At 41.2% G+C, this 26,104-nt stretch overlaps 10 protein-coding genes across 10 annotated transcripts in view; 5 read left to right on the top strand and 5 right to left on the bottom strand.

Moving 5' to 3' along the window:
* The window catches only part of LOC145706051 (uncharacterized), a 93,624-nt gene that overhangs the window by 1,290 nt on the left and 66,230 nt on the right, over positions 1 to 26,104 (top strand). The window lies entirely within an intron of this gene.
* LOC145705117 (ATP-dependent DNA helicase PIF1-like) lies at positions 6 to 2,133 on the bottom strand. Its single transcript, XM_081782571.1, has 4 exons — positions 2,007 to 2,133; positions 1,566 to 1,959; positions 339 to 1,505; positions 6 to 239 (listed from the first exon to the last, which is right to left on the bottom strand). The coding sequence occupies exons 1-4, from the start codon at positions 2,109 to 2,111 to the stop codon at positions 67 to 69; spliced, it is 1,839 nt and encodes a 612-aa protein (XP_081638697.1). The 5' UTR covers positions 2,112 to 2,133; the 3' UTR covers positions 6 to 66.
* Positions 2,094 to 3,305, bottom strand: LOC145705116 (pyridoxal kinase-like). Its single transcript, XM_081782570.1, has 4 exons — positions 3,160 to 3,305; positions 2,744 to 3,112; positions 2,424 to 2,699; positions 2,094 to 2,381 (listed from the first exon to the last, which is right to left on the bottom strand). Exons 1-4 carry the CDS (start codon positions 3,269 to 3,271, stop codon positions 2,188 to 2,190), a joined length of 951 nt encoding a protein of 316 aa, XP_081638696.1. The 5' UTR covers positions 3,272 to 3,305; the 3' UTR covers positions 2,094 to 2,187.
* On the bottom strand, positions 3,286 to 4,979 carry LOC145705114 (peptidyl-prolyl cis-trans isomerase D-like). The gene is made up of 6 exons (XM_081782568.1): positions 4,818 to 4,979; positions 4,545 to 4,775; positions 4,239 to 4,503; positions 3,910 to 4,194; positions 3,780 to 3,869; positions 3,286 to 3,683 (listed from the first exon to the last, which is right to left on the bottom strand). Exons 1-6 carry the CDS (start codon positions 4,971 to 4,973, stop codon positions 3,586 to 3,588), a joined length of 1,125 nt encoding a protein of 374 aa, XP_081638694.1. The 5' UTR covers positions 4,974 to 4,979; the 3' UTR covers positions 3,286 to 3,585.
* Positions 4,993 to 6,643, bottom strand: LOC145705113 (CAAX prenyl protease 1 homolog). The gene is made up of 5 exons (XM_081782566.1): positions 5,948 to 6,643; positions 5,681 to 5,899; positions 5,518 to 5,600; positions 5,392 to 5,474; positions 4,993 to 5,348 (listed from the first exon to the last, which is right to left on the bottom strand). Exons 1-5 carry the CDS (start codon positions 6,574 to 6,576, stop codon positions 5,154 to 5,156), a joined length of 1,209 nt encoding a protein of 402 aa, XP_081638692.1. The 5' UTR covers positions 6,577 to 6,643; the 3' UTR covers positions 4,993 to 5,153.
* On the top strand, positions 6,983 to 8,413 carry LOC145705115 (oxygen-dependent coproporphyrinogen-III oxidase, mitochondrial-like). Its single transcript, XM_081782569.1, has 5 exons — positions 6,983 to 7,158; positions 7,196 to 7,489; positions 7,530 to 7,793; positions 7,835 to 8,103; positions 8,145 to 8,413. Exons 2-5 carry the CDS (start codon positions 7,197 to 7,199, stop codon positions 8,273 to 8,275), a joined length of 957 nt encoding a protein of 318 aa, XP_081638695.1. The 5' UTR covers positions 6,983 to 7,158; position 7,196; the 3' UTR covers positions 8,276 to 8,413.
* LOC145703252 (large ribosomal subunit protein mL39-like) lies at positions 8,451 to 9,827 on the top strand. The gene is made up of 5 exons (XM_081780588.1): positions 8,451 to 8,544; positions 8,586 to 8,816; positions 8,863 to 9,078; positions 9,120 to 9,475; positions 9,518 to 9,827. The coding sequence occupies exons 1-5, from the start codon at positions 8,457 to 8,459 to the stop codon at positions 9,809 to 9,811; spliced, it is 1,185 nt and encodes a 394-aa protein (XP_081636714.1). The 5' UTR covers positions 8,451 to 8,456; the 3' UTR covers positions 9,812 to 9,827.
* LOC145703251 (tyrosyl-DNA phosphodiesterase 1-like) lies at positions 9,834 to 11,412 on the top strand. Its single transcript, XM_081780587.1, has 3 exons — positions 9,834 to 10,109; positions 10,149 to 11,133; positions 11,175 to 11,412. The coding sequence occupies exons 1-3, from the start codon at positions 9,859 to 9,861 to the stop codon at positions 11,391 to 11,393; spliced, it is 1,455 nt and encodes a 484-aa protein (XP_081636713.1). The 5' UTR covers positions 9,834 to 9,858; the 3' UTR covers positions 11,394 to 11,412.
* Positions 11,419 to 12,866, top strand: LOC145701792 (aspartate aminotransferase, cytoplasmic-like). The gene is made up of 3 exons (XM_081779007.1): positions 11,419 to 11,961; positions 12,000 to 12,539; positions 12,580 to 12,866. Exons 1-3 carry the CDS (start codon positions 11,442 to 11,444, stop codon positions 12,864 to 12,866), a joined length of 1,347 nt encoding a protein of 448 aa, XP_081635133.1. The 5' UTR covers positions 11,419 to 11,441.
* LOC145703253 (uncharacterized) lies at positions 12,864 to 13,429 on the bottom strand. The gene is made up of 2 exons (XM_081780589.1): positions 13,312 to 13,429; positions 12,864 to 13,263 (listed from the first exon to the last, which is right to left on the bottom strand). Exons 1-2 carry the CDS (start codon positions 13,427 to 13,429, stop codon positions 12,905 to 12,907), a joined length of 477 nt encoding a protein of 158 aa, XP_081636715.1. The 3' UTR covers positions 12,864 to 12,904.

Genomic DNA, 26,104 nt, shown 5'->3' with positions numbered 1-26,104 from the left:
GAGAGTTTTAAAAAAATCGGAATGTTCAAGATATAAGGCAGTTAAATGATCAGATCGAGGTAAAAATTAAAGAGATTGATGAAAAGCAAGCGCGTCCGGGTGAGCTGTAATTGTCAGCGGATTGAAATCCAAGACCTTCAGTCCCTTGAGCGTGCGACATCGACTCAGTGCCACATAAGCCTGTCCGTGCTCGAACGCGCTCGACAACGAGACTTGCGCAAGGTCCAAAGACATGCCTTTTGATCAGGCCCAGCACGAGTTTATATGAGAGACGATCTGAGGGGCAATTAATCGATTTATCTGAGGCGGATAATTGCTTAAGTGCTGAGCCTCTCCTTGTGACTTGTGGATACTCATTGCCCAAGCTAATTTAAGGGGATATTGGACACGTACCAAAAGACGATCCGCAATTTTAATCCCAAACCGTTCTCGCTTCAGAACTATCGATTGAGGATGAGATAGAAACTTTACTTTCGGCCCACTTTCAGTGAATTCTTCGACCACACCTCTTGAGCCATTCACAAGTCCGGATGAAACTGCAAGGTTCTTCGTTAACATGACTTGAGAACCGACTTTGAGACGAAGCTCTTGAACCGCATTTGGAAGCATTTTGTTCAAGGCAAAAAGAATCTTGCTGTCAGTTACTGAGTCTTCTGCCAAATAGACCTTTTCTTCTGTTTTGAGTTTTTGCAACTCAGATTTATTGAGCGAGTCTACTTGATTGTTGTGCGTCATGAGTTTGGTCGGAATGATTTGATCCGGTAATTCCTTGTGATTCGCTTTTGTCTCGTTGATCCGATCCTGAACCCACTTTGGCACGCATCCTGTTCGAATAACATTAAGCATTCTGCAGAACTCACCGTCATTCGCTTGCCGAAACACCTCCTTGAGTTCGTAAACTTTTTTGATGGATTCATTCCAAGCAGAAGCTTGGAAACAGAACTTTGCCTTCTTCACATTATCTCCAAATCCTTTTGAGACTGGCGGGAGCTGGAGAAAATCCCCAGCAACGATGAGTTGAATCCCCCCGAAGGGCTCCTCGTTTCCTCGAACACCACGTGCAACAGCTTCTAGAAGGTCAAAGAACTCCGCGGTCACCATTGAAATTTCATCAATAATAATCGTCTTGATTTTCTTCCACGATCTTGTCAGAGACTTCTTTGACTTGACCAAAGAAATGCAACTTTCGACAGTTCTATTCCCGATTCCAATTCCGGCAAAAGCATGCAACGTCTGACCCTGTAATGGCGCTGCAGCACACCCTGTTGAAGCAGTAATCGCAGTTGTATCAGTCGGCAACGATTTGATCAGTTCTTTTAGAACATATGATTTGCCAGTTCCAGCAGCGCCAGTAAAGAAGATTGAGTCGCCAGCACGAGCGGAGGCGATAATTTGCTTCTGAACTTCATTCAGTGGAGTTTTTTTAACTGTGATTGTTGGCATTTTTAGTTTAGGTTTTGCTGCTAACTGGCCTAATTTTCTCGCGGCTTCTCGTCTTTGTTGAAGTTTTCGAACTTTTCAAGGGATAATTTGTTTCAGCGCACATAATTATATTTTCTTGTCAGTTTCCTTTCCTGGTGTAGTATTTTTTCGCGGCGTTATTTGTTTCTGATTAGCAGCTGCCAACCGCAAATTCACTTTCTCCAGTTCTCTCGGCCTTAGCGGCGAGATCTCGTCGACTTCTCCTCGAATAATCAAGTGTTTATTCTTCACGGGAGTTTGGTTGTTATATTTCACCAGGAGTAGTTTCAAGACGTCCTTGAGTTGTTCTTCCGAGGCGTTTGAGATCAAAAACCTTCTCTTGCCCTGATCTGAGTCCAATTCGATTGTCGCCTTTCCAGCTGGTATAAACTTTCCCATCACTTTGAGCGTCATCACTCGATAGATCGAAGCAGTACTTCCATGAACTACCTTTATGCAAATGTCTCGATTTGCACTTCTTGTGATGTTCAAGCTACACTAGAATTATCTTCTTTAATTTTGCTTTACGAAATATTATTCCTTACATTCGAGTATTTCTTCGTTGACAGAACTCCTGATGGTCCTAGTTTCTCAATGACGGCATTGCAACTAACACTCGTGTCCATGTCTAGTACAATAACGTTTAACATGTTATTCCATATAAAAAGACTACAGAACAGAAGAAGGTTTATTTGATTATTTTTAAAACAGCAAGAAGAGATAAGTCTATATTAATTTGACGAACTCAGTCCAGTCATAACTGCCAGAATTCATAATTTTATGCCGCGCGCCGATCTGATTCAGCTCCAAATCGGCTTTAGATAAGTCGTTTAGCCCTTCACATCTTTCTAAAGTCGCCTCTAGAGTGGCTTTGACTGCATAAATCGCGCATCCTACAGCTTGATGAAATGGAAGTGAAGCTAAAGTTCAATTTTCGTAACATAAAAAAACGAGTAAAATACCGGAATGCGCACATAAACAAGCAGCAAACATATCTCCAGTTCCAGTAAAGTGCACAAATCCATTTTGGTTATCTTTCGTAATACATCTTCTATCAGTCAATACTGGCATACGAATCTTTCCTCGTATACTAGTCTCATTATCAGACACAAGGCCAATCATAAATTTTCCATCTTCTTCGGTCATAAGAGTCGAAGTTATGCATATTTTCTGAGGTCCAAGGTTGTGCAGGGCTTCGATACATTCCCAGGCACTTTTTTCATCCGTGATTTTGATTCCTAAATCATTGTAGAGTTCAAAGGGTTCAATGATCAGAGCGAACCTGTAAGACATTCTGCTTCGAATTGATTAGGTGTCAAAACCGTAGCTTTCTTGCACGAAATATCTCTGTGCACAGCAACAAGCTCTTCTGGTACGTAAAGACCTCTGGGGTAATCTCCAAGGACCGGATCACAAACCCACGTCGCTCCCGCTTCATCAACAAGATCAGAAATAACTTGGCAAATGCCCTTGTCGCGCATGTATCCAGACAAAATCACATCGTATTTCTGAATCCAGCCTTTGCTTCGCAATCCATCCAGAAGTGACGCTACTTCTGCAGTTTCGAGCATTTTACCAGTCCACGAGCCGTAGCCAGTGTGGTTGCTGAATTGGACAGTGTTTAATCTGTCCACCTCCAGCCCGAGGAGCTCTTAAATTCATCATTTTCACGTGAGAACAAACAGAAACCACACTCACCGAGAGGAAACGCAGCTGAGGCATTTCCACACTTTCCCCTGACGACGTGACTTTGAATCGATAAAACTCTCTGCATTCTTTCTCGATTCTCTTTTCCGATTTCTGAAGCCATCTTGTGTTCAAAAATTTTTTTTTCAAATTCACGTTTATTCAAAGTTAGATCATTATTGTATCTTGACAACGCCCACGTAGCAAAATATTATCCTAAGAAGCGTAATGAAAAGAAAAAAAAAAAGATTTGCCTACTAGAACAAAAGTAAAAATGGAGTATTTTTTCAATAAAAAAATGAACAAAATTTAAGGAATTGAATGAAGCATCAAGGTTTTTGAATACAAGATAAATGTTGTGTCAGTTTTATAGTGTAGAGGGCAGTAAGGAAACCTAGTTTTTCTCAATTTGTGAACAGAGGGGTGGAAATCTGGCGTTTAGCCAAACATCTTCGCGAATTTCTTCTTCTCGCCTTCATTATACTTCTTTGCGGCGGCTTTAATAACCTGTTGCTCTTTGGCGATGGCCTTATCCTCTGAAAGGAATCGATCATAATTTGCGAAAGGATGTCATTGAGCATTATAAAGAAGGTTATTATAAAGAATTGAGACATGCGGGAATACTTGCGTACCTGGAGCGAGGGAAGCGGCGGTTGCCAACTCTTTTAAAGCTTCACTGTAGTCCTTACTGGCTGCTAGGGCTCGAGCAAGGCGGAAATACCCTAGAAATGATTAATATTCAAGTTGTGGTAAGATTTCTACCTTTGGGATTCTTTGAATCCGCCTTGATAGCTCGACGAGCATGGCTATCAGCTGCTGACGGATTCTTCAAGAGCAAGTAGCACATGCTCATATTCAAAAGAATCGCGCATTCTTGTTTATTCACCTCCTGCTGTTTTTCGTCGCACTTGACTTCGACGTCTGTCTTCGGTTCTTCTTTCTCGGAGTCAGAGTCGGACTCGACTTTTTCGTCGGTTTCATAATCGGCGCGGTTCAAATAAACAAGCGATTTTTCATACTTTTTGATGGCCATTTCGAAATTCTTTGCTAAAACGAAAAAATAATAATAGACGACGATAGAGGAATCTTACCTTTGTACTGCTCATTTCCAATATCTTTCAAGTCGGCTGAAATCTTAATTCGAAGAGCAGTGGTTAGTCCTTCGTAGTCTTCAGGCAAGATTGGGTAGTTGTCGCCGGTTCCGTCGTCGATGGGCGTCATACCGTCGTCCTCTCCTGGTTGAAGCTCTCCACAGTCAGTGATTTCGCATCGGACTTTTGGTGAGTCACCAGAAGTAGAGACTGTTTCCAAGCGTTTGATCGCTGCGAACCCTTTGATAGCTTTTCCGAAAACAACCTAAAACAAGTTGTTGCAAAGAAGAGAAACATTTTGCTTACATGTTTCCCATCCAAATGAGGAGTGTTCACAGTAGTGATAAAAAATTGCGAGCCATTCGTTCCTGGCCCAGCATTCGCCATAGAAAGAAGATACGGCTCGTCATGCTTCATCACAAAATTTTCATCTTCAAACTTTTCCCCGTAAATAGATTTTCCTCCAGTGCCATTGTGATTTGTAAAATCTCCACCTTGGATCATAAAATTGCGAATAATACGATGGAATGTTGATCCCTAAAATAAAATCTCTGACTGAGAAACTTTGCTCTAACGAACCTTGTAGCCAAAGCCCGGTTCTCCTGTGCAGAGTTGTCGGAAGTTCTCGCATGTTTTGGGCGTAGTGTCGACAAACAGCTCAAAGATAATTCGACCGATTGGGCTTCCAGCCATGCTCACATCGAAGAAGCATCTAACTCGTTTATCTTCGGACATTCTTCAAAAGAAAAAAAGGTGTAAAGTTGGTACGATTTGTCTTTTACAAGAGCGCTCGTTGAACAGGAAATAAAATGATTACACATATTTTGATAATACACAGAATGATTTGCTCATAAGATGAAGGTTCAATTTGACTACTGGTACTTTGATAAAAATTGTCTAGTTTGTAGTTGTTGCTTATTGCTTCTTGGCTTTGAACTTTTCTGTTTGGACCCGGAGTTCGGCCACTCTTTCGTTGAAATGAGGATGAGAGTGGTTCTTCCAGGCGTACCAACTGTCACACAGTGGGAAGTTGGAGTTATCGTTGAATAATTTCGCTAGAGCTTTTTCCAGAAGCTCACCGTAGCCGAGGCCGACGGCGAATCGGTCAGCCTGAAGAGTTATTAAAACGAAATTCGTTTGATAAGGGGGTTACTTCAAATTCGTTGCTTCGGATGAAAAGAGTCATAAACAGGCCGACGATTTCGAACATTGGAGCCATAATCGTCGTTAATACAACTGGAATAATTTATAAATAATTATTAACGAGAGGTTCCTTTACCAATTAATTTGATATAGACACCAGCTTCTAGCTCGTCTTTGTATCCAAAATTAGCAAAGAGCTCGTCATTGTTGATGAAGAATCTAAAATGAAAATTAAAAAGAAAGTTCAGCAACGGAAAGTTGAAGAATTAAAAATAGAGTATTATATACCGCGTCAATACCCGAAGCCGTAAAAAGTCACAAAAGTAAGAATCTCCTGAACAATCAGCATTTTGACGGTATGTCCCATTTTCCAATGACCAAGTTCGTGTCCAAGAACAGCGACAATTTCATCGTCTTCGCATCCTTTTCCTTCATTCTTTCCAGTGCATTCCGAGGCGATCAAGGTATCAAAGAGCACTATTCTTTTGTTGTTTCGGAAACCATACATGTACGCGTTGCTAGCGAATAAAAAGTTAAAGCATCTATGAAAAAGTCTTTAAAATTACCTATGACTTGATCGTTTTGAGCCATCAACCACGTATAATTTCTTGAGGGGAAATTCCAAGCTTCCAGCGAGCTTTTCAATCTTTTCTTTCAAGACTCCTTCTTTTAGCGGGCTGTACTTATCGAAAAGGGGGGCGATGAATTCCGGATAAACGTACATCATTACGAACATGACGATAGACATCAGCACCCAAGCGTAGATGTAAAAATTATCTCCGAAGAATTTGACGACCCAGACGATCAAGCACATTATAGCAGCGTTGAGGGGGATGCCAATTGTGAAGAGCTTCTTTACTTTATCCGTCAGCCAGAATTTCACGGTCATGTTGTTGAAGCCGTGTTTTGCCTCGAGAACGAAATTGGAGTAGTAACTCCATGGAAGACCAATGATAGATTCGAAGACGCTCGTCAAGAAAATCACCATGCAAGTATGATAATATTCATTGTCAAAGCCGTACTGGTTGGAGATTTCTTTCGCCTTTCCCCAAAAAGCAGGAGAAATGAAGAAAAGCGTAAAGGCTGTTGTCCGCAGGGTTTCGTAGAATTCGTGGATAAGGCCGTATTTCATCTTGTCATCAGCATAACTTTGGGACTTCTTGAATGATTCTTGGCTAAAGTGACTTTTGAGCATTGAATTTAGATCCGAATATGTTGATTTTCTTCATTTAGGGTTCCTTCACATATTTTTATTATAATAATTGAGTGAGAAAGAAAGAGGAGACTCGAAATATCAATTTTGGCAGCAAGCGTACTTACTAAATTAGATTTTCAACCCGATTTCCTGACGACTTTCCACTGTCGGAAATTGAGATAATTTTCCAGGGCATACACTCCCCAGAGAAAGACGAACCACTGGGTCATATAATCCATCTTCTCTTTCTTTCTTTTCGACCCTTCTCTAAGATTTTCCTATGTCGACTCGAAATTTCCAGCTTTGTGTGCGTGAAGAAGAATTCTTCACAAAGCGCCGCGGGCAGATTTTTCAGCCAATCAAAGCGCGAGAAGAGAGAAAGCCTGAAATCTGGAGAAGGGTCGAGAAAATTTATCGACGATTTATCGATTGGTACTATTGATGAAAAATTGTAAGAAAAGGTATCTAGAATGGATCGGTTTTGGAATTGGAAAAGAAGCCGGTAGAGGAAAGGCTGGAGAGCTTTCGGTCGATTCCCGTTACTGATATCGAGGTGCTCAAGAAAGGTGGAATCCTTCAAAGGTATGCGAAGCGCACTATGCTAGTTTATAATTGATAGAATGGAGCTGATGTGTATGCAAATCCAAGCTGATTTCTGTGGAAATATCGAACGAATCGAAAGAAGTGTCGATTCTCAAGCTTCCTTCAAAGTCGATAAATGGGAACGAAAAGACCACGGTGGCGGTGGAATCACCTGCGTTCTTCAGGACGGAAAAGTGTTTGAAAAGTCTGGCGTTGGAATATCGGTCGTTGTGAGCAAACTCAACCCAAAAATGCAGGAAGCGATGCGTTCGAGGGGACATAAGCTTACTCCACCGAATGAAGGAGACACACTGCCCTTTTCCGTCGTCGGGTGAGTTCTTTTCTTCGCCAAACTTTACCGTCTTTCAAAGCGTTTCTTGCGTGACACATCCAGTAAATCCTCACTGCCCTACGATCCACTACAACTACCGCTATTTTGAAGTCGAAACTGCGGACGGAATCGAAGCCTGGTTCGGCGGTGGAACTGATCTCACCCCTGCTTATATCAACGAAGAAGATATCAAGCACTTTCACAGCACTCAAAAAAAGGCCTGCGATAGAAGTGGACCTGGCGTTTATGAAAAGTTCAAAAAGTGGTGCGACAAGTATTTTGTTAATACACACCGTGGACCGAAGTAAGGGAACGCTGAGAAATTAATAATTATAACTTTACTAGTGGAGAATGCCGGGGAGTCGGCGGCACCTTTTTCGATGACGTTATTGGTGATTTTGCTGAAGAAGGCAAGGCAGATTACCAAGCCGGTTTCCGACATCAAATGTCGTGTGGAAGTTCAATTTGTGAAAGCTACTTTCCGATAATTGAACGGCGAATGCATTCTGAGTTCACTGAAGAGGAAAAGGACTGGCAACAAATTCGAAGAGGGCGATATGTTGAATTCAATCTGGTTCACGATCGTGGAACAAAATTTGGCTTTGCTACTCCCGGTATGAAACGATCCTCAATTCCAATTCTTGAATTAATTTAGGCGTCCGAATCGAAGCTGTTCTCATGTCTCTTCCGTTGACCGCGCGATGGCAGTACGAACACCATCCAGAAGAAGGCACTAAAGAACACGAAGCATTGATGGTCTTTCAAAATCCTCGAGACTGGCTGTAATTTCATTATTTCAAGTTCAATACTACTTATTCCTGAATCAAAAATACCCACTATTTCTGCCACTGTGAGCCAAGGCAAGGCGAATCTAATTTATCTTCAATTTATGTTGCAAACTGTTTTTATGCAGGCTAATTTATTTATTTATTTCTTAAGTTTTATCGTAAAATCTTTTTCTTTAAGAATGAACAGATGCTTTGTCAGATTTCACTCGATAAAATCGAGAGCAGTCCTCAACAGAAAGTTTGACAAAGTTCATATTTCTGTTACAGGTAGTTCCCAAATGTATGTTTTTGGTAATCAAAAAGCTCAGGAAATAAATACAATGACGACTTCAACTGCATGATGAACAAAGGGATTTCTACACCACTGGATGTGGCCGAGAAAATTTCGTTGCGAACGGCTCAGAATGCTGTAATGGCTGTGGTCCGGCAGAAGGAGAAGCCGCTGGAGCAGGGAGATGATTATTTATTCGCTGAAGAGTACCAAGAAGAACCAATTGCTGTCGATATCAATCAGCCATTGAATTACTCGTGCAATTTGGGTTTGATTTTGAGTAGTTTTTGTCCGTCATCATTTTGAATTTTCAGATATTTTGAGTTTCAAAAATGCCACTTGCCAAGAATTAGATTATTATGATGAAGTGAGCAAAGCCTACTGGAGAACGTGTACATTTTTGCTCGGGCATGCGATGAAAACGGCCTTTTCTGAAAGTTTTGGAAATCTGAGCGCAGTTGAAAGTTTGGATTTATCAGTTGAGTCTGGATCGTTCGGAGTTAGAATCGCTTTTGATAGCGATGTTTCTTGTAAGATTCATCAAGAAAGTCCCCATTCACGTTCTTTTTAGCATGGTCACCTAGCGAAATCGATCTTCAAAAACTTACTCGACACTGTCGAAACATCCTCAATTCCCAAATAAGTCTAAATCTAATCGGTGAAAATGCATATTCCCTTGGAAAAACAGAAGCCTCTTTTGATGGTCCTTTGATTCAGTCTCTCTCTCAAATCGGAAATTTTGCTGTGACCGCGATTGATAAGTTAGACGATGGATCTTTTGAAATTCGTGGAACTTCGTTGCCAGCGGAGTTTGGAACGAATCACGTTGTTTTTGGAATCCTGGAGCAGAAGAGTAAAGCATCGACTTTAGAAGAATTTGAAAGTCGTAGAAAAGTACCAGAAAAGACGCTTGCGAATTTAGCCAAGGTGAGATTTGCTTGAAATTTCAATGTTTAAATAGAATTAAAGGACGAAACCTTGTTGTACAAACAATGGACGGGATCCTACAATACGTCCGAGAAAACAGAAATCATCATGAAGGAAGGAGAAGGATCTGAACAGGAAGCACTCTCCAACATCATCAAATCCTCCTCACCTTCACCGAACCACGATCTCAACAAACAATACAGAGAGTTCGAAGTCGGCCGAAAATTCCTCAGAACCCGGCAGGCTCTCAATGTCGCGACTGCTTACAAGCTTCGATCTATCTTTAAAAATGGAAAATTCGAGCATTCTGTTTATTCTGATGAAACGAAGCAATAAATCATTTTGTGAATTATCTTACTCTAATTGTTTGATCGTTTAGATTTATGAAAGAGTGTCCTTATGGCCTTGGATGTTACAGGAAACGTCCCGAGCATTTCGATGAGTTTTCGCATCCACCAGAGCACAAAATAGCCAATCGATTCAAAGCTCAAAAGGAAGCAAAATCTGCGGATAAATCAGCAAAAGTTATCGGCAAGGAGAACATTTCAGTGAAAACTTCCGAAATCAAAGAGAAAGAGAAAACTCTTTCGGAGAAGTTTGGTTTTTACTTTACAAAGGTCCCGGGAATCAAAAGGTACAATCCTTGAATTCGTCTATTCATCAGCTTGTGTAGTACAACATGGAGTTCACTTTCTTTCGGCGATTTGCTCAGACTTCATCCCAATCTGGAAAGCTCCGTTCATTTTAATTACATGATTGACTTGGAATTCGTCCTAAAACATAAGCCAAATTCTTCGAAAATATTACTCGTCTCAGGCGACACTCTATTTCAAGGGCGAGAAGGCATTCCGCACAATATTTTCCAGTGCGTCGCAGATGTTCCTCAATTTGGAACGCATCATACAAAAATGTCAATTCTTAAATTTCGCGAAGGACTTCGAATTGCTGTTTACTCCGCGAATTTGTTGGATTATGACTGGGAAGAACGAACACAAGTGATTTGGCTATCCCCGCTTCTTCCTCTCTTGAACGGGAGCGAGAAGAACGCAACAGAGTTCGAGACTGATCTAATCGAATACATTGATAGCTACAGCCTTGCTCCGCTGAATTCGCTCCTCCAGTCTTTTGAAAAATATGATTTCTCTTCAATAAAAGCCCGCCTAGTTGCTTCATCTCCCGGAAGAAGACGCGACAAAGAAAAATGGAAGTTTGGTCATTTGAAACTACGCAAACTTCTCAAACAAGCAAAATCTTGTAATAAGGAAGATCAACTCATCGCCCAGTGCAGTTCGATTGGCTCTATTAGATCTCGAGACTCGTGGCTCTTTAATGAGTTTCTAGCGTCCTTCATGACCTCCGCTGATGGAGCGAGTCACTATACAAAAGATGAAAACGCTTTCAGGCTTGTTTACCCAACTGTGGAGCAAATCAAGTGCTCAAAATTTGGTTATTCTTCTGGGGGCTCATTTCCATATTCTGCTAAGACCCACGAGAATCAAAAATGGATCACAGATTATATGGCGAAGTGGCAGCCTGATAAAAAGACAGGAAGAAGTCGAGTGATGCCGCATTCAAAGATCTACCAGAGAGTCTCCGACGGAAAAGTAAAGTGGGTTCTTTCAGGGAGTCATAATTTGTCAAAAGCTGCTTGGGGACAGGTAAAATCTTCCTTGATTTCTCAATTGATCTCAATCTTAAGTGCGAAAAAGGCGACAGTCAATTTCATATCCGCTCATTTGAAGCTTCAATTCTCTTCTTTCCGCAAGACTTCGGCCTCGAATCATTCAACCTTCCTACATTCCCGGAATTCCACAACTTGGCAAAGATAGAAAAATACTCAGAAAACGACCGTCCATGGCTGTATGACGTGAAATACCTTGAACCTGATGATTTTAACCAAACCTGGGATCCAAAATAATTTCAAATTTCTGTTCGAACTTTCATATGAAAATTAATCCTTTTAGAAATGGTCACGCATTTTGGCTCACTCGAATTGCCCAAGCCAATCGAGAAGAAATCTCCTGCTTTGATCGACCTCACAGCTGAAGGATATCGAAATGCTGATGGATCTCTTTGCAACTTCCCAGTTGTTGAAGCAATTCGAAGCTCGATCGCGATGGATGTCACTTTAAATCACGAGTATTTGCCAATTCGAGGGCTAGAAAGCTTCCAGGATTCTGTTTTGCGCCTGATTCTGGGAAATTGCTCACCAGCAATTATCAACAACAACGGGATCTGCAGCCAGACGCTTGGCATCAAGAATTCCTTTCGTATTGCAGCGGACTTTCTCAAACAAACTGACCGACTCGCGAATACAGTTCTTATTCCTCAACAAACCGATAACTCCAGAAGAGAGATTTTCGAAGCAGCTGGCTTCATGAATATCAAAAACTATTCGTTCCTCACATTTTTCGATAACAGCCAGATATTTGATATGAGCGCTTTTTCGAAAGCTACTGATGATATCCCTCGCGGTTCAATTTTACGTAAGAATCATGCGGATAAAAATCTATTAATCTATTAGTTTTGAGTCCTTCTTCTCAATATCCAACAGGCGTTCCCATCGATCGAGCGCAATGGGAAGAAATCGCCACAATAGTCATTTCTAAACGGATCTTTGTTATCTTCGACACTCCCTTCCTTGGTTTCGGGACTGGCGATATAGCAGAAGATTCATGGCCGATCCGATACTTTGCCAAACTTGGGCTTTCGTTTATGGTTGCGGTTTCTTTCACTGAGAACTTTGGAATACACGATGATCCGTGTGGAGCTTTGATTCTAGTTGCTGACAACACTGTGAACGCGTCCAACTGTGCCAGCCAAATAGAAAGCATTATAAGCGCCAGCTACACAAATCCACCGCAACAGGGCGCTAGGATCGTCACAACAGTACTGAACAACGACTGCTATCGACGAGAATGGAATAGGATTCTCTGTGAGGTTTACGATCATGCTCAAGCTTGGAGAAAAAAGTTCTACGAGCTCACGAGAATGAAGGGCTTTACAAAGTCATGGAAATTCATCACTGACCAAGAAGGCCTCTTTATTTTCACAGCTCTTTCAGGTTTTGAACCCTCATATGACTCATGACAACAGATTTATAGCCGAGGAAATCGACTATATAAGAGAAGAGTACTCCATCGCCATCAGAGATGATGGTGCTATCAACATTTCCACAATCAACGATGACAATATCCACACGATTGTCGGCGCTCTTTTGAAATCGTCAATTAATTTCCGAAGCATTTATTTGCCGTTACTTCTTCTATTTTTCTATTGCTCTTTCAATCTATTTTTCTACTTCAAAAATATTCTAACATCTAACGTCCAGAAATTCGAAATCATGGAGAATAGTCATGGCTTCAGTTTTGTTATTGATTTGATTTATTGAAAAGAAAAGCATAAAATGAAATATCAGAAACATATTCTCTACTGATCAAAAGTTGAAGTGGTAGTGTCGTCCTGTTTCTCACGAGCTTGGTTTCTTACTGAGGATGGGATTACATGCGGAACAAACTTTCGTTGAGGTGGAGCTTTTTTCGATTTATCGGTATTCTCGACTTTGTTCTTCAAATATTCTCGGACGAGCTTTAAATCTTCATCATATTGCTTCTGCAGAGAATCTGCTAAATCCGGCAACATTTGTTTGAATTGAAAGATCACTCCTTTACTATCCGCGGGTCCAGGGAAGAATCCACGAAAAATAGAGGCAGCAGAAATGTAAATAGCTGCTTTTGACTTATCTGCCTTTTTGAGCTCTGCGGCGGCTGAGAGCTTCAGTTCTGTGACTTTAAATTCTTGTAAGAATTAAATCAAGTTACTATGTCTCCACTTACATATTTGTTCTTGCTTTTCAATCGATAAATTGAGCGTATAGTCGTCTCCAAGTCTTTCTCCATCCTCGATTTCGACGTCGAGACCTTCTAACTTTTCCAAGATATAAGGCGTAGTCATCTTTAGTATAATGTAACTGCTAATAATTTTAAGCATATATATCGCTATATTGCGTCTTCTAGAAATGATAACAACCTTTAATATTTATGAAAACATCGGTTGATCAAGGACTCAGACATCGTTTGGTCGCTGATCGACACGCATAGGGTTAAAATTTCAGACCATGACGTGGTCTTCAAGAAATAGTGGTTTCTTCTTGACTTGGATCGACTGGCGGATGTTTCTCCGTTAGTTTGAGGTTTTGCCGCGTAATCAAAGTGTTTGCGCAACTTCTTGAGCAACACCCGTGAAACCCACAAGCCGCTCTTGTCGCCACTTTTTCCTTAAAAAATAGTCGCTTTTGTTAACACACTTGCTTCTTGGATGAACAAACATTTCTAGCCACGAGACTCAAGTAAATTGTTATAAATTAGATCAACCTAAAACATACTCTTGCGTAATGTTTAAAATGGAAATTAATTCTTATTTGATGAGTGAAATTACGGCCAAGCAAGGTGGCCCATTGAACGGCGAATTCCAACAAGTGCTCCATTAGAAGCGCAGTTCCGTCATTTCCCGACATAAATCTAACCGCGCTTCCAGTTGCTTAAAATAAGTCCTCCATTAGGCAGTTTCCGCTAATGTCCTCGTCTCAATTCCGCCCAACACCTGAGCAATGTTCCTATCACTGTCTCGTCTCTCCACCAGTAGTGGATTATTATATTTTAGCTTCTTCCATAAAATCCTTTTATCTACCCTGCTCACCGCATTTCAAACACTCAAAGAGTACTGAACTGATTACCCCGCCGTCCAAAATAAATAGGAACTCGTCCACAGATCAGGCCGTAAAATTTCAGCTGCGGAGTACCGCCAGTTCTGAGCGAGTATTTGCAGCATCAATATGCCTAGGCAAATGTCGGCTCGAATTTACGAGGAAACAAAATTTTGGTGGGGAAGACGCGCGACATGAACTTTATTGCCGACGACAGGATGATAGAAGGGACCTTTGAGATCTCTGATGCAGCATGTTTTCTTCCTAGTGTTACTCAAAAGATCCATGATCGATTGATTATTAAAAAATACTAATTGAATTATTACCTCCTAATTCCATTTGCGATAGCTCACCGCACCGCCCTAACACAAGGGCTCTAACTCGGCTTTACTGACTCCACGTAAGGTCGAAATCGCGTTTCTCCAGTCAGTGGCTTTGGATTAATCCGAGTTGTTGCGCCCGGGCAACAACGAATAATCTAGCCGCGTCTCTAGAATTTCACAGACTGGGCGCAATGCCTCTCCCGTACGACCGCCAAATGACGGAGACGTTCACCAGTCGGTTTGGAGTGTAACCAGCCTTCTTCCGGTCCCAATTTCCGGATTGCTTGTCTTGCTGGCCAAGAAGAATATGATGAGTCAGTGCTAATTGCAGGTTATTCAATTAATTCTTCAGCAGACATCTAAAACTTCATCGCGAAAAAACTTCAGTTTCTCAAGATAGAGCGGCCAAAAATAAACACGTCAATTATTCTTCCGGCTTTGGTCCGTGTACTAAGGACTCGATTGAGTTGAGGCGTCTCAGAATGCTGTTTGTTGGTTCTGCCAAATTTTGAATGGACAAACACTAATAACATCAGAACGAAGACTGCCACTCATCTAACATAAATGTTGCTTTGTCATTGATTTTGCTAGACAAAGACCATAATTCCGCCAGTTAATCCTCGTGAATCGGCGGCGCTATAAAAACATGTGGATTAGCGTATATAAAATGGCCTTAGAAGCTCAAATGCTACCTGTCACGGCGAAGTCGCTCTTTGAGCTAGGCCAGCATCAAACGACGAAATTTTGGAGCGGTAAATTTTTACGATTAGGATAAAGGTACCACCGCCGATCGGTCACTATCAAGCCCGAGCGTTATTACGCGGTAACGCTGTAAAGCTGCTTCCGCCCTCTAGTGAACGTTTTTGAGCCAAATCGTGGTTAATCACGCGGTTCCGGTAGTAAAGTGCCCTTTTACGAAGGAGAATCTACAGATACTGAGTTGTTGAATCGATTTTCCTTTTTGATATAAAAGCGTAATAAAAATCATGTTCAAAGACCCATAAAAGTCAAAATGATGCCTATCACAGCTGATCAGCTGATTATACGACTTTGTGTTTCGATTTATTCTTTGCTTCAATATTCGTAATGATATCGATTGGTCATAAATTCAAAATGCAAATCAACCCTGGCGAATAAATTACGGTATTACGTAACAAGCGTTTTATTCAATTCAATGCCCTTTCCGTCGGGTATAATTTTCGTCGTGCCATTTGGCCCGGCGATCTCTAAATTCATCCCCTTTTTTATTTTAAAGAAATCATTTTCTAAACAAAACCAAACACCGTGACAGGTCCTCAAATGTCATTTTTCTTGGTTCAAAATTTTCCGAGAAAATTTCTCAAATCGAGAGCGGTGCTATAATTTATCGCAAATTGGAGAAAGCCAAACAAGAGGTAAATCATAATGATGGTGCAATGAAATGACAAATGAGAGAAAATTTTCTCAGGTTATAAAACACAGCTTATACTTGAACCGGACGGGGTTATAAATTATCGACATCCGTAAGACAAATACAGTAAGCGATGAGCATCTACCATGATCGCGCCCTGATTTAGTAGGAATTATCAAGGGTGAAATTGAGGTCAGTTTGGCCCAGTTCTTCACGGACGGTGGTCAAGAAGATGAAAAATACACGGTTGAGTGATACTGTAAATACGCAAAATTTCGATAGCTCTTACAACAAAACGGCGCCGTAAACTTTCGGGTGCTCTCGGAACAAGTACCCTTACAAACAACAACAAAGTCCTGGTATCGCACAAGCCGTGAGCCGAGACTGGTGTCGCCCTGGGCGCGCGCTAGTAGTATAAGGGATAACACGGGTCTAAAGTTCTCTGCTTGATGCTGATTGGCCCGTTTTCCTTTATACATAATTAACTATCGTTTTCTTTCTAGAAGATTCTTTAACCTGCTTTCAACAATGACAATGTAAGTTTACGTGGCAATTTTATTAAAATAAATTGTAATTATGGTAATGGATAATCATGATCAACATTGATTGGAATGCTCAAGGAAAAAATGTTCTTTAGCAGTGGCGCAGAGTATTTGAATCCGTCAAACATGTTTTGGATAATGTTAACTTGTTCTTGTTTTCGTTGATCGTTGTTCTCAAAGTACCGATCTTCTTTCAATAAGTTGCCAATAATTTTCAGGTTGTTTGCTTGATCTTCGCAAGTTCCTGCATAGCTTTTGACAAAACATTTGAAGTTCTGAAGAGTTGAAGGATTTGGAAATTCCATTTTTGGATCATTACATCTTGGACGATCTCTAGCAGCTCCGGCAATTCGGCTAGTGTGATTGCATTGGTCGACATTGCATTTGAAGATGTCTGCGGTTTTCAGGTAATTCTGGGAGTCCATTGTCTCAAAAAAATTCAGTTTTTTGTTTTTTTGTCTTTTCTCTACGTTGAATTTATGGAAATGAGTTCCAGCTTCAAATCACAGACGAATCACTCGAATTGCCGGAGGCAAAAAAGAAATCTTCAAAATTGCTGTAAGTGATTAGTTATGACTGACGTTATTAAACCAAGTTTCGAAAGTGTGAATCAAGTATCATCTTTTTTCGCATAGTCAAAACATAATGTTAAATTTATTTGATTTTTTTCTTATGGTTTTTAATTTAGTCATTTTAGACTTGAATGCTGCGATGCTTCTGGACTTACTTTAAATAAAAAACTTGTCTGTTTACTGATTTTTATTAAAAAGCTCACCAAGAGTAAATAAATGTCAAACGAGTAAATATGATAAGAGTAAATATGATAAACGGATATGATGGTTTGTTTGATTCGAAGAGTATTCATGCAGGAAGAAAGCTATTGCCAGAGGCATTCATTTTCTGGAGTAGGAGTTTTGGTGCCACAACGCGATGTTTTTTCATAGAAGCCGAATACGCCAGTTGATGATGGAGGAGGAGGAGGCGGGGGTGGAGTATTCATTGTTGCTTAGTGATAAATATTATTTAAACTAAAATCAAAAGTTACAAAGTGGTCGTGACTTGGGCTGTATAACAATTGCTGGTCGAGATGGCTTGAATTCTCGTAAAAGTAGCATTACTTCGTCAGGAATAGGTTGGTCTTCTGCGTACTCGACAAAGACCTGTGCGCTGTTGAATGTGTCTTTGATGAATTTTTGTTGGATGGCGCAGATTGGGTTTACGCAAGCTGTGTTCTTCAGGCATTGGTAAACATTGAAGGCCACTTGAGTGTCTTCCTCATGCTGAATAGCGTTGTCGTAGTTGAGACTGGTGGCGATTTTCAAAAGTTGTGAGGTTTCATATTCGATGAAAAATTTTCTTTTCTGATCAGGCTTTTGATGGTTGTTTGACTTAAAATAGTAAAATTTGTAATAGTTTCTAAATAATTAACCTTGATTCCAAAGTGAAACGATTTTGCCTTTTCGCTCATTTTGTTGATCTGGTTTTTGTCAACTCTCGGCTTGGTTTTATACTCTGAAAATAGAGCAACATTATGTATTGATGCGTTTTTTCTAGCTTAGGGGCAATTAAGGTCGCTTCTTCGGAGTGTTGAATAAATAACGCGATAGTTATAAAGCAATTTGTGATTGAGAACAGAGCACATGAATATTCATATTTAGCATTTATAACTTGCCTCAACAAGTAGATTTTTTCACAATGGCAGAATCACAAGAAATAAACTTTTACGTTGTTGGGGGAGATCAATTGCGACTCAGCTTTATAAACGGTATTATGAAAATTTTAAAAAAATAAATTCTTATTATTAGCGAAATGCAATCGATGTTTCAAACGAAGTTACTTTGCGGGTGTTATGCCGTTGCTGTCGCTTATGCGTGAATCTCGATGTTTTCAATGTGGAGAAGAACGAATCATTCTTACCAAAGTTTCAGAGCGGAAACTAGAAGATTTTTATGATGGATTCACACGGCTTTTTATGCAAGAATTTCCAAACTAATAAAATGTTTCTAGAACATAGAAGTTGTTGATTCTTTTTTTCAAAATTTGATCATTCACAAGGTTTTGTGGATATTTGCAGCTCATAGCGCAGGAAAAAGGTTTGATTTTTTTGGCTTGTGACAAGTAAATAAAAAAGGGAAGTCGGTGGGATTCGAACTCGCAGGGGGTTTTTCAAAGCATAACCGATTCCGCTATCCATTTTTTGGCGAACTGAAGGATAAACTCTTTTTAAGCTTGAAAGATGGACGAAGAATGGAATGACGAAGGAATGCTAGTTGAGCCTGAAGAGCGTGAGGCGCTGAATGATCTGTTTGAGGACATTGAAATGGACATGCAGGAGATTGAGGCACAAATCAACGACATTGTCGATGATGCAGAACCTATCAACCAAGCGGAAGAGGAGGAACTTGCGGCTGAACTTGAAGCTCTCTTGGAAGAAGGTTGAATTATCTTCAAGTGATTTTAATGATTCTTATATTTAGCTCCTGTTCAAGGACCGCCGCCAAGACAAGAAGTTCGAGGTCGTTTTAATATTCAATTGATTGATAGTCCACCTCGGGCTCCTCAAGCGCCATTTGTGGGAGAGTTTTCCAACAGAAGCGCTGATCGGACACCTCTCAACATGCGTGACACCTTCAACATAACTGGCAATAATAGCCTTGCCAGTGAGATTGCATTTGAAACGTCTCAAGGTAAAAAAATCTATAGAGAAGCCTGGACTCGAACCAGGGACATCCCGCTTCAAGCAAGGTGCGCTAGCCACTGCGCCACTTCTCCAATAACCGAGTGCTCGGAGGCACTTATTTATGCGCTTTTAGTTCCATTTGTCGAACGAGTTGCGAAAGAAAATGAAGCTTGGATTGGTAGCTCAGAAGCAAGCCCATTTGAATCAAGCGGCAGCTCTGGCGGCACTGCTAATTCGGCCAACAGGCCAAGATTTCAGGAGGTTTCGTTTCGATCTTTGGTGCGAGATGTTCAAAATCAAGAGCCCCGACAAGAATCAATGGAAGCGGAAAATCAAGAGGATTTGAACGCAACATTGAATGCGTTACATGAGACTTTGCAGCAGCAGATTAATTCTACAATTAATCTTAATGGCGGCATCAAGTAAGCGTATTTCACAGTTTGTGTATTTGAAAAAATTAAGCGTCGTTGGAGTGCCGCTGAACGAGGCTCACAATCAACTTGAGCAACTTGCGGAAAGCATTAACGAAGGCGACAACATTGCTATTCGCGAGGATGTCATTGTTCAATGTTTCGATCCAGAAACTAATGCTTTGACAGCTTCAACAAAATTGCTGGCAGAAAATAACTACATGGTGGATAATCCAATCGCGGCAGGTATAATCTTTCTTTTAAAACTCTTTTATAAGAAAAAATTTAGTGAAAAAAAGCCAGGATAAGTTTACTGCAGCAATTCAACAGGTGCATTCTTTGTATCTTCGAGAATTTGCTAATCTCCAGCAGTTGAACTCGGAGTTATTGGCTGGACTTTCTGGTTGCGTTTTGGAAACTCCGGATGATTACTTTCCGTTGGGCGATTTGGGACTTTCCAAAGAGCATTTCTAAAAACTGTTCTAACAAATAAATTTCTTTATCTTTCAAGCAAATTTAAAAAAAAGAGAGTTTTAAATCATTAAAATTCTTTTAATCGTCTTTCTAATCTATCTGATAAAAATTTTTGCAGCAGTCGAAAATCAAAAGGTTTGCGCCGTCGGTCGAGAGATTATCAGCTGGGCTAGGTTCATTTCAAATTGAATGATTCAGCGGTTTCTATTGGTTCTATTTGCAAGTAGGCTTTTTTCTTTCGGAAACGAAAACTGAGATTTTCATTTCCAGAAGTCACATTCGTGGCATCTGGATCGCGCCACTCCTTTTTCATTTCGCAATTTACCAAGCGCCGATTCAGTAAAAAGAGAATATTTTTGCTGGGAAAGAGAAAAAACCCTTTTGCTGCGACTATCGAACTGATTCTTTTTAATTTCGCGCTGTGTTTTTGATAACCCACCGGACGGGCTGGCTTTGATAACCGAGGTATTCAGATAGGCGGGGTTGGAGCGTAAAAAAGGGCGCCGGAGATGCCGGCGAACTCTGGATTAGCGTTGGTGAGCTTCGCCACAATATTGTCGAGCACATCAATCGCATTTCCTGCGAATCGAAGCATCGGACAGTCTTTAGGACAAGTTGAGGAATTCCTGCTCGCATTCGAAATGTAAGATTTAGAGATTTTCTTTTAATAGAGATTTACTTTTTAATAAGGTCGCAGAGCGAGTCAATGAACACGACTGGCCCTTCGGAAATAATGCAGCTTTCCAAGTTGGCGAAAGCGTACCCGAATGCTTTCGCTGTTCTTGCGGAGAACAGTGGCTACGTTTTGGAGGTGAGTTGTTTTCTTTTATTGAATACTTTTGACGCATTTTATTCAGACAAAACGATCGAAGGCAAGCCAATGCAGCAACTTCTGGAAGAACGTGGTTCTTGCAGTTGGCGCAATTGTTATGGGCGCTTCCCTTTGGATCGTTTTGTCTACAAGCCTGCGGCAGTTACAGCCGTTCTGCAATACTCCGGAAACCTCGACGCCCGAAATCCCCGCCAATCTGACCGCCAATCGAATCGTCCGATCCAGCGACGAAGACGAAATCTTCGGTAATAAAAAATTTATTAATCCTTTTCTAATTTTGATTTTAGCCCAGTCGACTCCAAGCTCTACTCGAAGTCGAAGTCGAAGTCGAAGTCGTGGGCGCAGCGGACGATCTACCGACCCAAAAGTACCTGGCCCAGAAAGCATCATGGCCAAGACTCCTCCACCTCCATACGCTCCAGCTTCTTCTCCAGAGTCAGAGCCAGCTTCTCCCGAGTCTTTTTCTTCAGTCACCCCATTGGCTAGTGATGGTAAGTGGCGCGCTTCGCGCAACAGCGCTAATTTGTTTATTTAGATTCAATCTCCTACTCGAGCTTGGGATCTACTACAAGTGACATTCGTCGCAAGATGGCTGAGCTCTACCCTGACATTGCTGGAGAAGGATCTGGATCTGGAGAAGAAGACAATGTTCCAGAGCCGCCAACAAATCTTCAAGACGCCATTGACGCCATTGAAGAGGGATCAGGTGCGATTGCTCAGTTCCAAGATGCCATGGAAGCCGCCGTTTTTATCTGTAAGTTTTCATAAAAAAGGGTTTAGCTTATTGCTTATTTAGGAACTTTTGCCGTTACGAAGACACCATTCCTCGTATATTTTTGATTTTTAATTTTTGATCTAGGCTGCGCTTTATTTAGCCTTTTTTTCTAGCCTTCTCTCTCTTTCTAGGACTCTTGTCCTTGCCAGTTGCGTCTTTCTTTGTTAGATAAGTTTATCTCTTTAGCTTAGTTTTGTTAACTTGCTAGCCTGCTAGTTGCGTTTCTTTTCTATCTGTCAAGTTTACTTGACGCGCAGATCGCGTTTTAAAAGTTCCATTGAAATATTTGTCCCAAGGTTCATAACAAGCCTCTTTCTCTCACCTGTCAGCACTGGAATATATTTCTTTGATTTTTTGTAAATGTTTTAACTTTTTAGATAATCGAAAAAAATGAAAAAAAATAGCCAAAAACGGGTTTCTGTGTCTTCTGACAGCGAAGATGAAGATTACTGGAAGCCAATTCCACCGCGAGCCAAGCCTTCTCCTGGAGCGTACAAGCCCCGTGCTTCTTTTGGCGGCAACTTTAACCGGGGTGGTCGATTTGGTCCTCGACAGATGCAGGTTAGTTTAAAAGAGCGCTGAAAAAAATTGACGTCTTTGTTTAGGTGCTGCCGACCATACACTCCAATAGTTCTCCTTTTGGCTCTCCAAAGGCACAAAAGAAAACTTTGGACAACTCTGATGCTGGCGATTCTACTCCCGCAGCGGCTCAACCACCAGCGCTTGCGGCTTTTGCCCCGCATGTAAAGACAGGAGTTGTTCTTGCAGATCCATCGACATACTCGACGATCTTGCCTCCTGCCCCGCCGCAAGTCGCTACAAATCTTGTAGCTAAAAAGACTGCGTCGGAGAAGCCTACACCCTCAGCTCCGGCTCTTGCTGCATTCCAGTCTCGACCTCGAAAGCGACCCCATTACGAGGTAAACTTTTGATCCTTTTTTGTTCAAAATTAAATTTTTTTAGGCACTCTACAATCAGTATCGAGTGACGGGACTTGGACACACTGGGCTCATCACTTTGAACCCTCCAGAGAATGCGGTTTACGGCTCTCACCCCAGAATGACGATCCACACAACTCGCACCTTCACCGTTCATGATGTGGATCCGCCACTTCAGGGATACATTCGATGCGAGGAAGATATTCCAATCAATCGTTACGATGGGCAATTGATGGGCGAAGAGTCTTCCAGCGAGCTTGGATCCACAGTTTATGTGGACAATCAACCCATCCAGCCTGATCTTTTTGAGCTCGGCAAGCGAAAGGGTTGTTAATTCATTGAAAAAAATAGTTTTAATTCGGCTCTGAAATTTTTACCTCTAAAAAACTTACTCTCTTAACTTTACCTCTAAACTTTTACTCGGTATCTGCCTTTATTTCCGCTCAAGTTCCAACAACCTTCTTCTCATTGTTAATTGCATAATTTGGCCTTTATTAAATTTGTAGGGAAAAAATTTAATCTCTTTAAATTTTATAGAAGGCTCAGTGTAAAATGTCTGGCGCAGCTCCTCCACCAGTTCCGAGGCGAAGTCCTCGAATCGCCGAGAAGAATCGCAAGAGGCTTTACGCTGATACTCAACAATCGACTTCGGCTTCAAAAATGACCCCCGGATTCATCGAGAAAGGGTATTTTAGCACTATGAATCAGTTTATATTAAATATCAAATTTAGCCGACGAAAAATCGTCAAAGCGGCACGAAAGGCGGGCAAGAAGGCCAAAACAGCGGCAGTTTCTTTGCTCGAGAAAGAAGCCAACAAAAGTATTAAAAATTCAAAAAATGAGTTGAGTTAATTTCATATTCAAGTGCTCGCGCGACCTCTTCCTCCGATCCCTCAGTTCGCTCCTCCACCAGCTGAGCCAGAAGCACCTTTGCGCCGAGAGTCGCTTTTTCGAACACCGCCTGAATCGCCCGAGCCCAAAAAGAAGAAGTCTGTGATTAGCCAGGCGTTTTCCGTCGCCAAGACTATTGCTAAAGGAGTTGGAGGTAATTCTAGTTCAAGTGAGATCGCTTTAAATTATTGTGTTCAGCCGTGGCTACTTCCGATGTTGGAGTGCAAATTTGCGGAAATGTAGGCGACTACACCGGAGGATTTGCGTTTGCTCGATCTCCAAACAAGCCTCGGCAGAAACCTTCCTTGCGAGTGCGAACAATTTCGCCAATGGCGATTGCTGGGCCGTCTCGACGCCAGTTGCTCTTCGACGATGAGCTTCCAGTGCCAAGACTTCGACCTCGACGACCCGCTCCACCAATTCCTCGAATTTTGGAAGTCGAAAACGAAGAAGAGGAAACTCGCTTCTTCACTCCAGAAGGTAACTTTTTTATTTTTAAATTGAGTGTAATCAATTCTTTTTAGCCACTACTCCCGTCAAGGCTCGAGAAAACTTCAAGAAAGTTGTTGAAGAACTCAAGACGAAAAACACTTGAATTTTGTCTTCACCTTTGAGCTACTTTACTACTGAAACAGGACACAGGGTTGATTATTTTGTTTTAGCCTGAATGGGACGTAATTTTTCGCGTGTGAAGGAATCACAATTTCAGCGAGCAAAAAGTAATTGAGCGTGTCGAGAAAAGACTCAAGTTCGTTTAGAAAGACCGCAAACTCCGCCAAGACGTCGATTACAGTTAAAGCACAAAACAAGTTTTGCTTCTATGGATCCGTATTTCGAGTTGATTCATATTTCATCTAAAACTTTAGGTAATTCTCTTTATTCGTGTCCATCATTGTGTTAAAAAGGGCTTTTTAGATGAAACTCCTCAAAATTCTCGCTTCGACGCCTCGGATATTTTGAAAAAAAGATATCTCGATGTCACTACGGAATGCCTTGGACTTGGCAATTCTCTCTGCCATTCACGATTCGGCAACGTTTTTCAGCTGATGTGCAAACAAGTCAACGAATCTTGTGTTAATCCTCGCGCCGTAGAAATCATTCGCCCAATAGCCAGTGTTCTTCCGATGGTTGGCAGCCTTTACATTGAAAGCTCAGAAAAAGTCGATTTGATTCCGTGGCATCAAATTGGCGGGTTTTTTGTCGAGTTTACAACTGCGCCATTGACTGGAATCATCATTCCAAAAAAGATTCATGTTTGGGTAAGCGTGAACAAGCCAAAATTTTGAAATTTTGTATAGATTCAGCTTATTGACGGAAGTTGGGACTTGATTGACATGTGCGACAATTCACTGGGAAATCCGTTTACAGTTTTGAAGGCGGCTTGTTCTGTTGGGCCGCGAATAGCTTGTCCTTGGCCTACACGAGCAGATCCTCTTGGAGAAGAAAAAGCATCATTGCTTCTATTGATGGGTTTTTTGCCTAGTCCAACACCACCCAAATTTTGTGAAAGATTACGACAACTACTTACTCAGGTACATTATCAAGCAAGAAGAAAAAAGCTTATATTCATGTTTAGATGGACTCTCGTTTTCTTTTCGATCGTGCCCCGACTGATTTATCTCGACATCAGAGTGTTTGCATTGATCGACAACTTGAGACCTTTTTGTGGCGAGCGATCCAGCTTTCGAGTAAAAAGACAACACCTCGATCGGAAGTGCTCGATTCATGCGCTCGTCTAATGAACTGTAACGATCGATTAGAGGGTTTTGACAAATTTATGATTGGAATTCGTTTGCGCTTGAACGATTGCAAGCCAAAGTGCATTACTACAATTACCGCGCTCAATCCGATTGTCGATCCAACAGATGCTTACATCAAACACATAATCAAACAAACATTTACGGAAAATGGCTTTCTGATGGGCTTGGTAAGTGATGATTTGTTTTTTCTCAAAGTAACGCCGTTTTTTAGTTTGGCGCACAACAAATGGACAAAGACATTGCAACCTGGAGCGGCTGGCAGAAATTCAACATAAATCGACAAAGTCAAAGCCAAGAATTTGCCGACTGCCTTTCAAAAAGAAAATTTTTCTTGTACTTTTAATTCAAAGAAAAATTATTTAGACGGGGATAGTCACATGTCGTTGACGATGATCATCCTAGTCTGGCTTTTGCCACAAGTTCAGGTCAAGGTCTCAAAATTTTAGATTTTTTTTGCTTAAAAGTTTTGAAATTATTGAGCCCTTGATTAGACTCAAATTGATATGGAAAATCGGTGCAGGCTGGGCGGCGTAGACGAATTCACTCTTGAGTGTATCGAGTGGAGGATGAACAAGGGCACTAAAAAAATTGTAGTCAAACCAGACGCTCCAGGGAAAAAATCTCCAGTTACTAGGTAAGTTTGAAATCAAGGTACCTTTTGGAGTTGAGGTGGTGATTAGATTCAAGGTGCTTGTTTTTTGATTTATTAAAAAAGAATATTATTTTCTTATTATTTTTTTTTTCGCACCTTGAATTGAAAAGCACCTCAGTTTCAACTGCACCTCAGTTTTGGATGCACCTTAAAAACACAAAAAAAATTTTTTGCAGCGAAACACCGACTACTGAGCCAATCCAGACCGCTGCCGAATCTGACAACACTTGGTCGATAATCATCTGCGTTTGTGTTGT

The sequence above is a fragment of the Oikopleura dioica genome, chromosome PAR (assembly GCF_907165135.1).
Source record: "Oikopleura dioica chromosome PAR, OKI2018_I68_1.0, whole genome shotgun sequence".
Lineage (NCBI taxonomy): Eukaryota > Metazoa > Chordata > Appendicularia > Copelata > Oikopleuridae > Oikopleura > Oikopleura dioica.
This window is presented reverse-complemented; position numbering and strand designations above follow the sequence as displayed.

Excerpts from the sequence above, each read along its gene's own strand:
- LOC145705117 (XM_081782571.1), bottom strand. The coding sequence starts at position 2,111 with ATGTTAAACGTTATTGTACTAGACATGGACACGAGTGTTAGTTGCAAT. Across the intron at positions 1,960-2,006 it reads CAACGAAGAAATACTCGAAT|TGTAGCTTGAACATCACAAG; the intron begins GTAAGGAATAAT and ends AGATAATTCTAG. Across the intron at positions 1,506-1,565 it reads TACTACACCAGGAAAGGAAA|TTCAACAAAGACGAGAAGCC; the intron begins CTGACAAGAAAA and ends AAGTTCGAAAAC.
- LOC145705113 (XM_081782566.1), bottom strand. The coding sequence starts at position 6,576 with ATGCTCAAAAGTCACTTTAGCCAAGAATCATTCAAGAAGTCCCAAAGT. Across the intron at positions 5,601-5,680 it reads GTGACTTTTTACGGCTTCGG|ATTCTTCATCAACAATGACG; the intron begins GTATTGACGCGG and ends TTTTCATTTTAG. Across the intron at positions 5,475-5,517 it reads TGTCTATATCAAATTAATTG|TTGTATTAACGACGATTATG; the intron begins GTAAAGGAACCT and ends AAATTATTCCAG.
- LOC145701792 (XM_081779007.1), top strand. The coding sequence starts at position 11,442 with ATGGTCACGCATTTTGGCTCACTCGAATTGCCCAAGCCAATCGAGAAG. Across the intron at positions 11,962-11,999 it reads CCCTCGCGGTTCAATTTTAC|TTTTGAGTCCTTCTTCTCAA; the intron begins GTAAGAATCATG and ends TTAATCTATTAG. Across the intron at positions 12,540-12,579 it reads TATTTTCACAGCTCTTTCAG|CCGAGGAAATCGACTATATA; the intron begins GTTTTGAACCCT and ends ACAGATTTATAG.
- LOC145703251 (XM_081780587.1), top strand. The coding sequence starts at position 9,859 with ATGAAAGAGTGTCCTTATGGCCTTGGATGTTACAGGAAACGTCCCGAG. Across the intron at positions 10,110-10,148 it reads AAGGTCCCGGGAATCAAAAG|TACAACATGGAGTTCACTTT; the intron begins GTACAATCCTTG and ends CAGCTTGTGTAG. Across the intron at positions 11,134-11,174 it reads CAAAAGCTGCTTGGGGACAG|TGCGAAAAAGGCGACAGTCA; the intron begins GTAAAATCTTCC and ends CTCAATCTTAAG.
- LOC145703253 (XM_081780589.1), bottom strand. The coding sequence starts at position 13,429 with ATGACTACGCCTTATATCTTGGAAAAGTTAGAAGGTCTCGACGTCGAA. Across the intron at positions 13,264-13,311 it reads TGAAAAGCAAGAACAAATAT|TCACAGAACTGAAGCTCTCA; the intron begins GTAAGTGGAGAC and ends AAGAATTTAAAG.
- LOC145703252 (XM_081780588.1), top strand. The coding sequence starts at position 8,457 with ATGAACAGATGCTTTGTCAGATTTCACTCGATAAAATCGAGAGCAGTC. Across the intron at positions 9,079-9,119 it reads TTTTGATAGCGATGTTTCTT|CATGGTCACCTAGCGAAATC; the intron begins GTAAGATTCATC and ends CGTTCTTTTTAG. Across the intron at positions 9,476-9,517 it reads CGCTTGCGAATTTAGCCAAG|GACGAAACCTTGTTGTACAA; the intron begins GTGAGATTTGCT and ends ATAGAATTAAAG.
- LOC145705115 (XM_081782569.1), top strand. The coding sequence starts at position 7,197 with ATGGAGCTGATGTGTATGCAAATCCAAGCTGATTTCTGTGGAAATATC. Across the intron at positions 7,490-7,529 it reads CTGCCCTTTTCCGTCGTCGG|CGTTTCTTGCGTGACACATC; the intron begins GTGAGTTCTTTT and ends CGTCTTTCAAAG. Across the intron at positions 8,104-8,144 it reads ATTTGGCTTTGCTACTCCCG|GCGTCCGAATCGAAGCTGTT; the intron begins GTATGAAACGAT and ends GAATTAATTTAG.
- LOC145705114 (XM_081782568.1), bottom strand. The coding sequence starts at position 4,973 with ATGTCCGAAGATAAACGAGTTAGATGCTTCTTCGATGTGAGCATGGCT. Across the intron at positions 4,776-4,817 it reads AACCGGGCTTTGGCTACAAG|GGATCAACATTCCATCGTAT; the intron begins GTTCGTTAGAGC and ends ATTTTATTTTAG. Across the intron at positions 3,684-3,779 it reads CGCCGCTTCCCTCGCTCCAG|AGGATAAGGCCATCGCCAAA; the intron begins GTACGCAAGTAT and ends GATTCCTTTCAG.
- LOC145705116 (XM_081782570.1), bottom strand. The coding sequence starts at position 3,271 with ATGGCTTCAGAAATCGGAAAAGAGAATCGAGAAAGAATGCAGAGAGTT. Across the intron at positions 3,113-3,159 it reads CTCAGCTGCGTTTCCTCTCG|AGCTCCTCGGGCTGGAGGTG; the intron begins GTGAGTGTGGTT and ends GATGAATTTAAG. Across the intron at positions 2,700-2,743 it reads CGAAGCAGAATGTCTTACAG|GAATCAAAATCACGGATGAA; the intron begins GTTCGCTCTGAT and ends ACAATGATTTAG.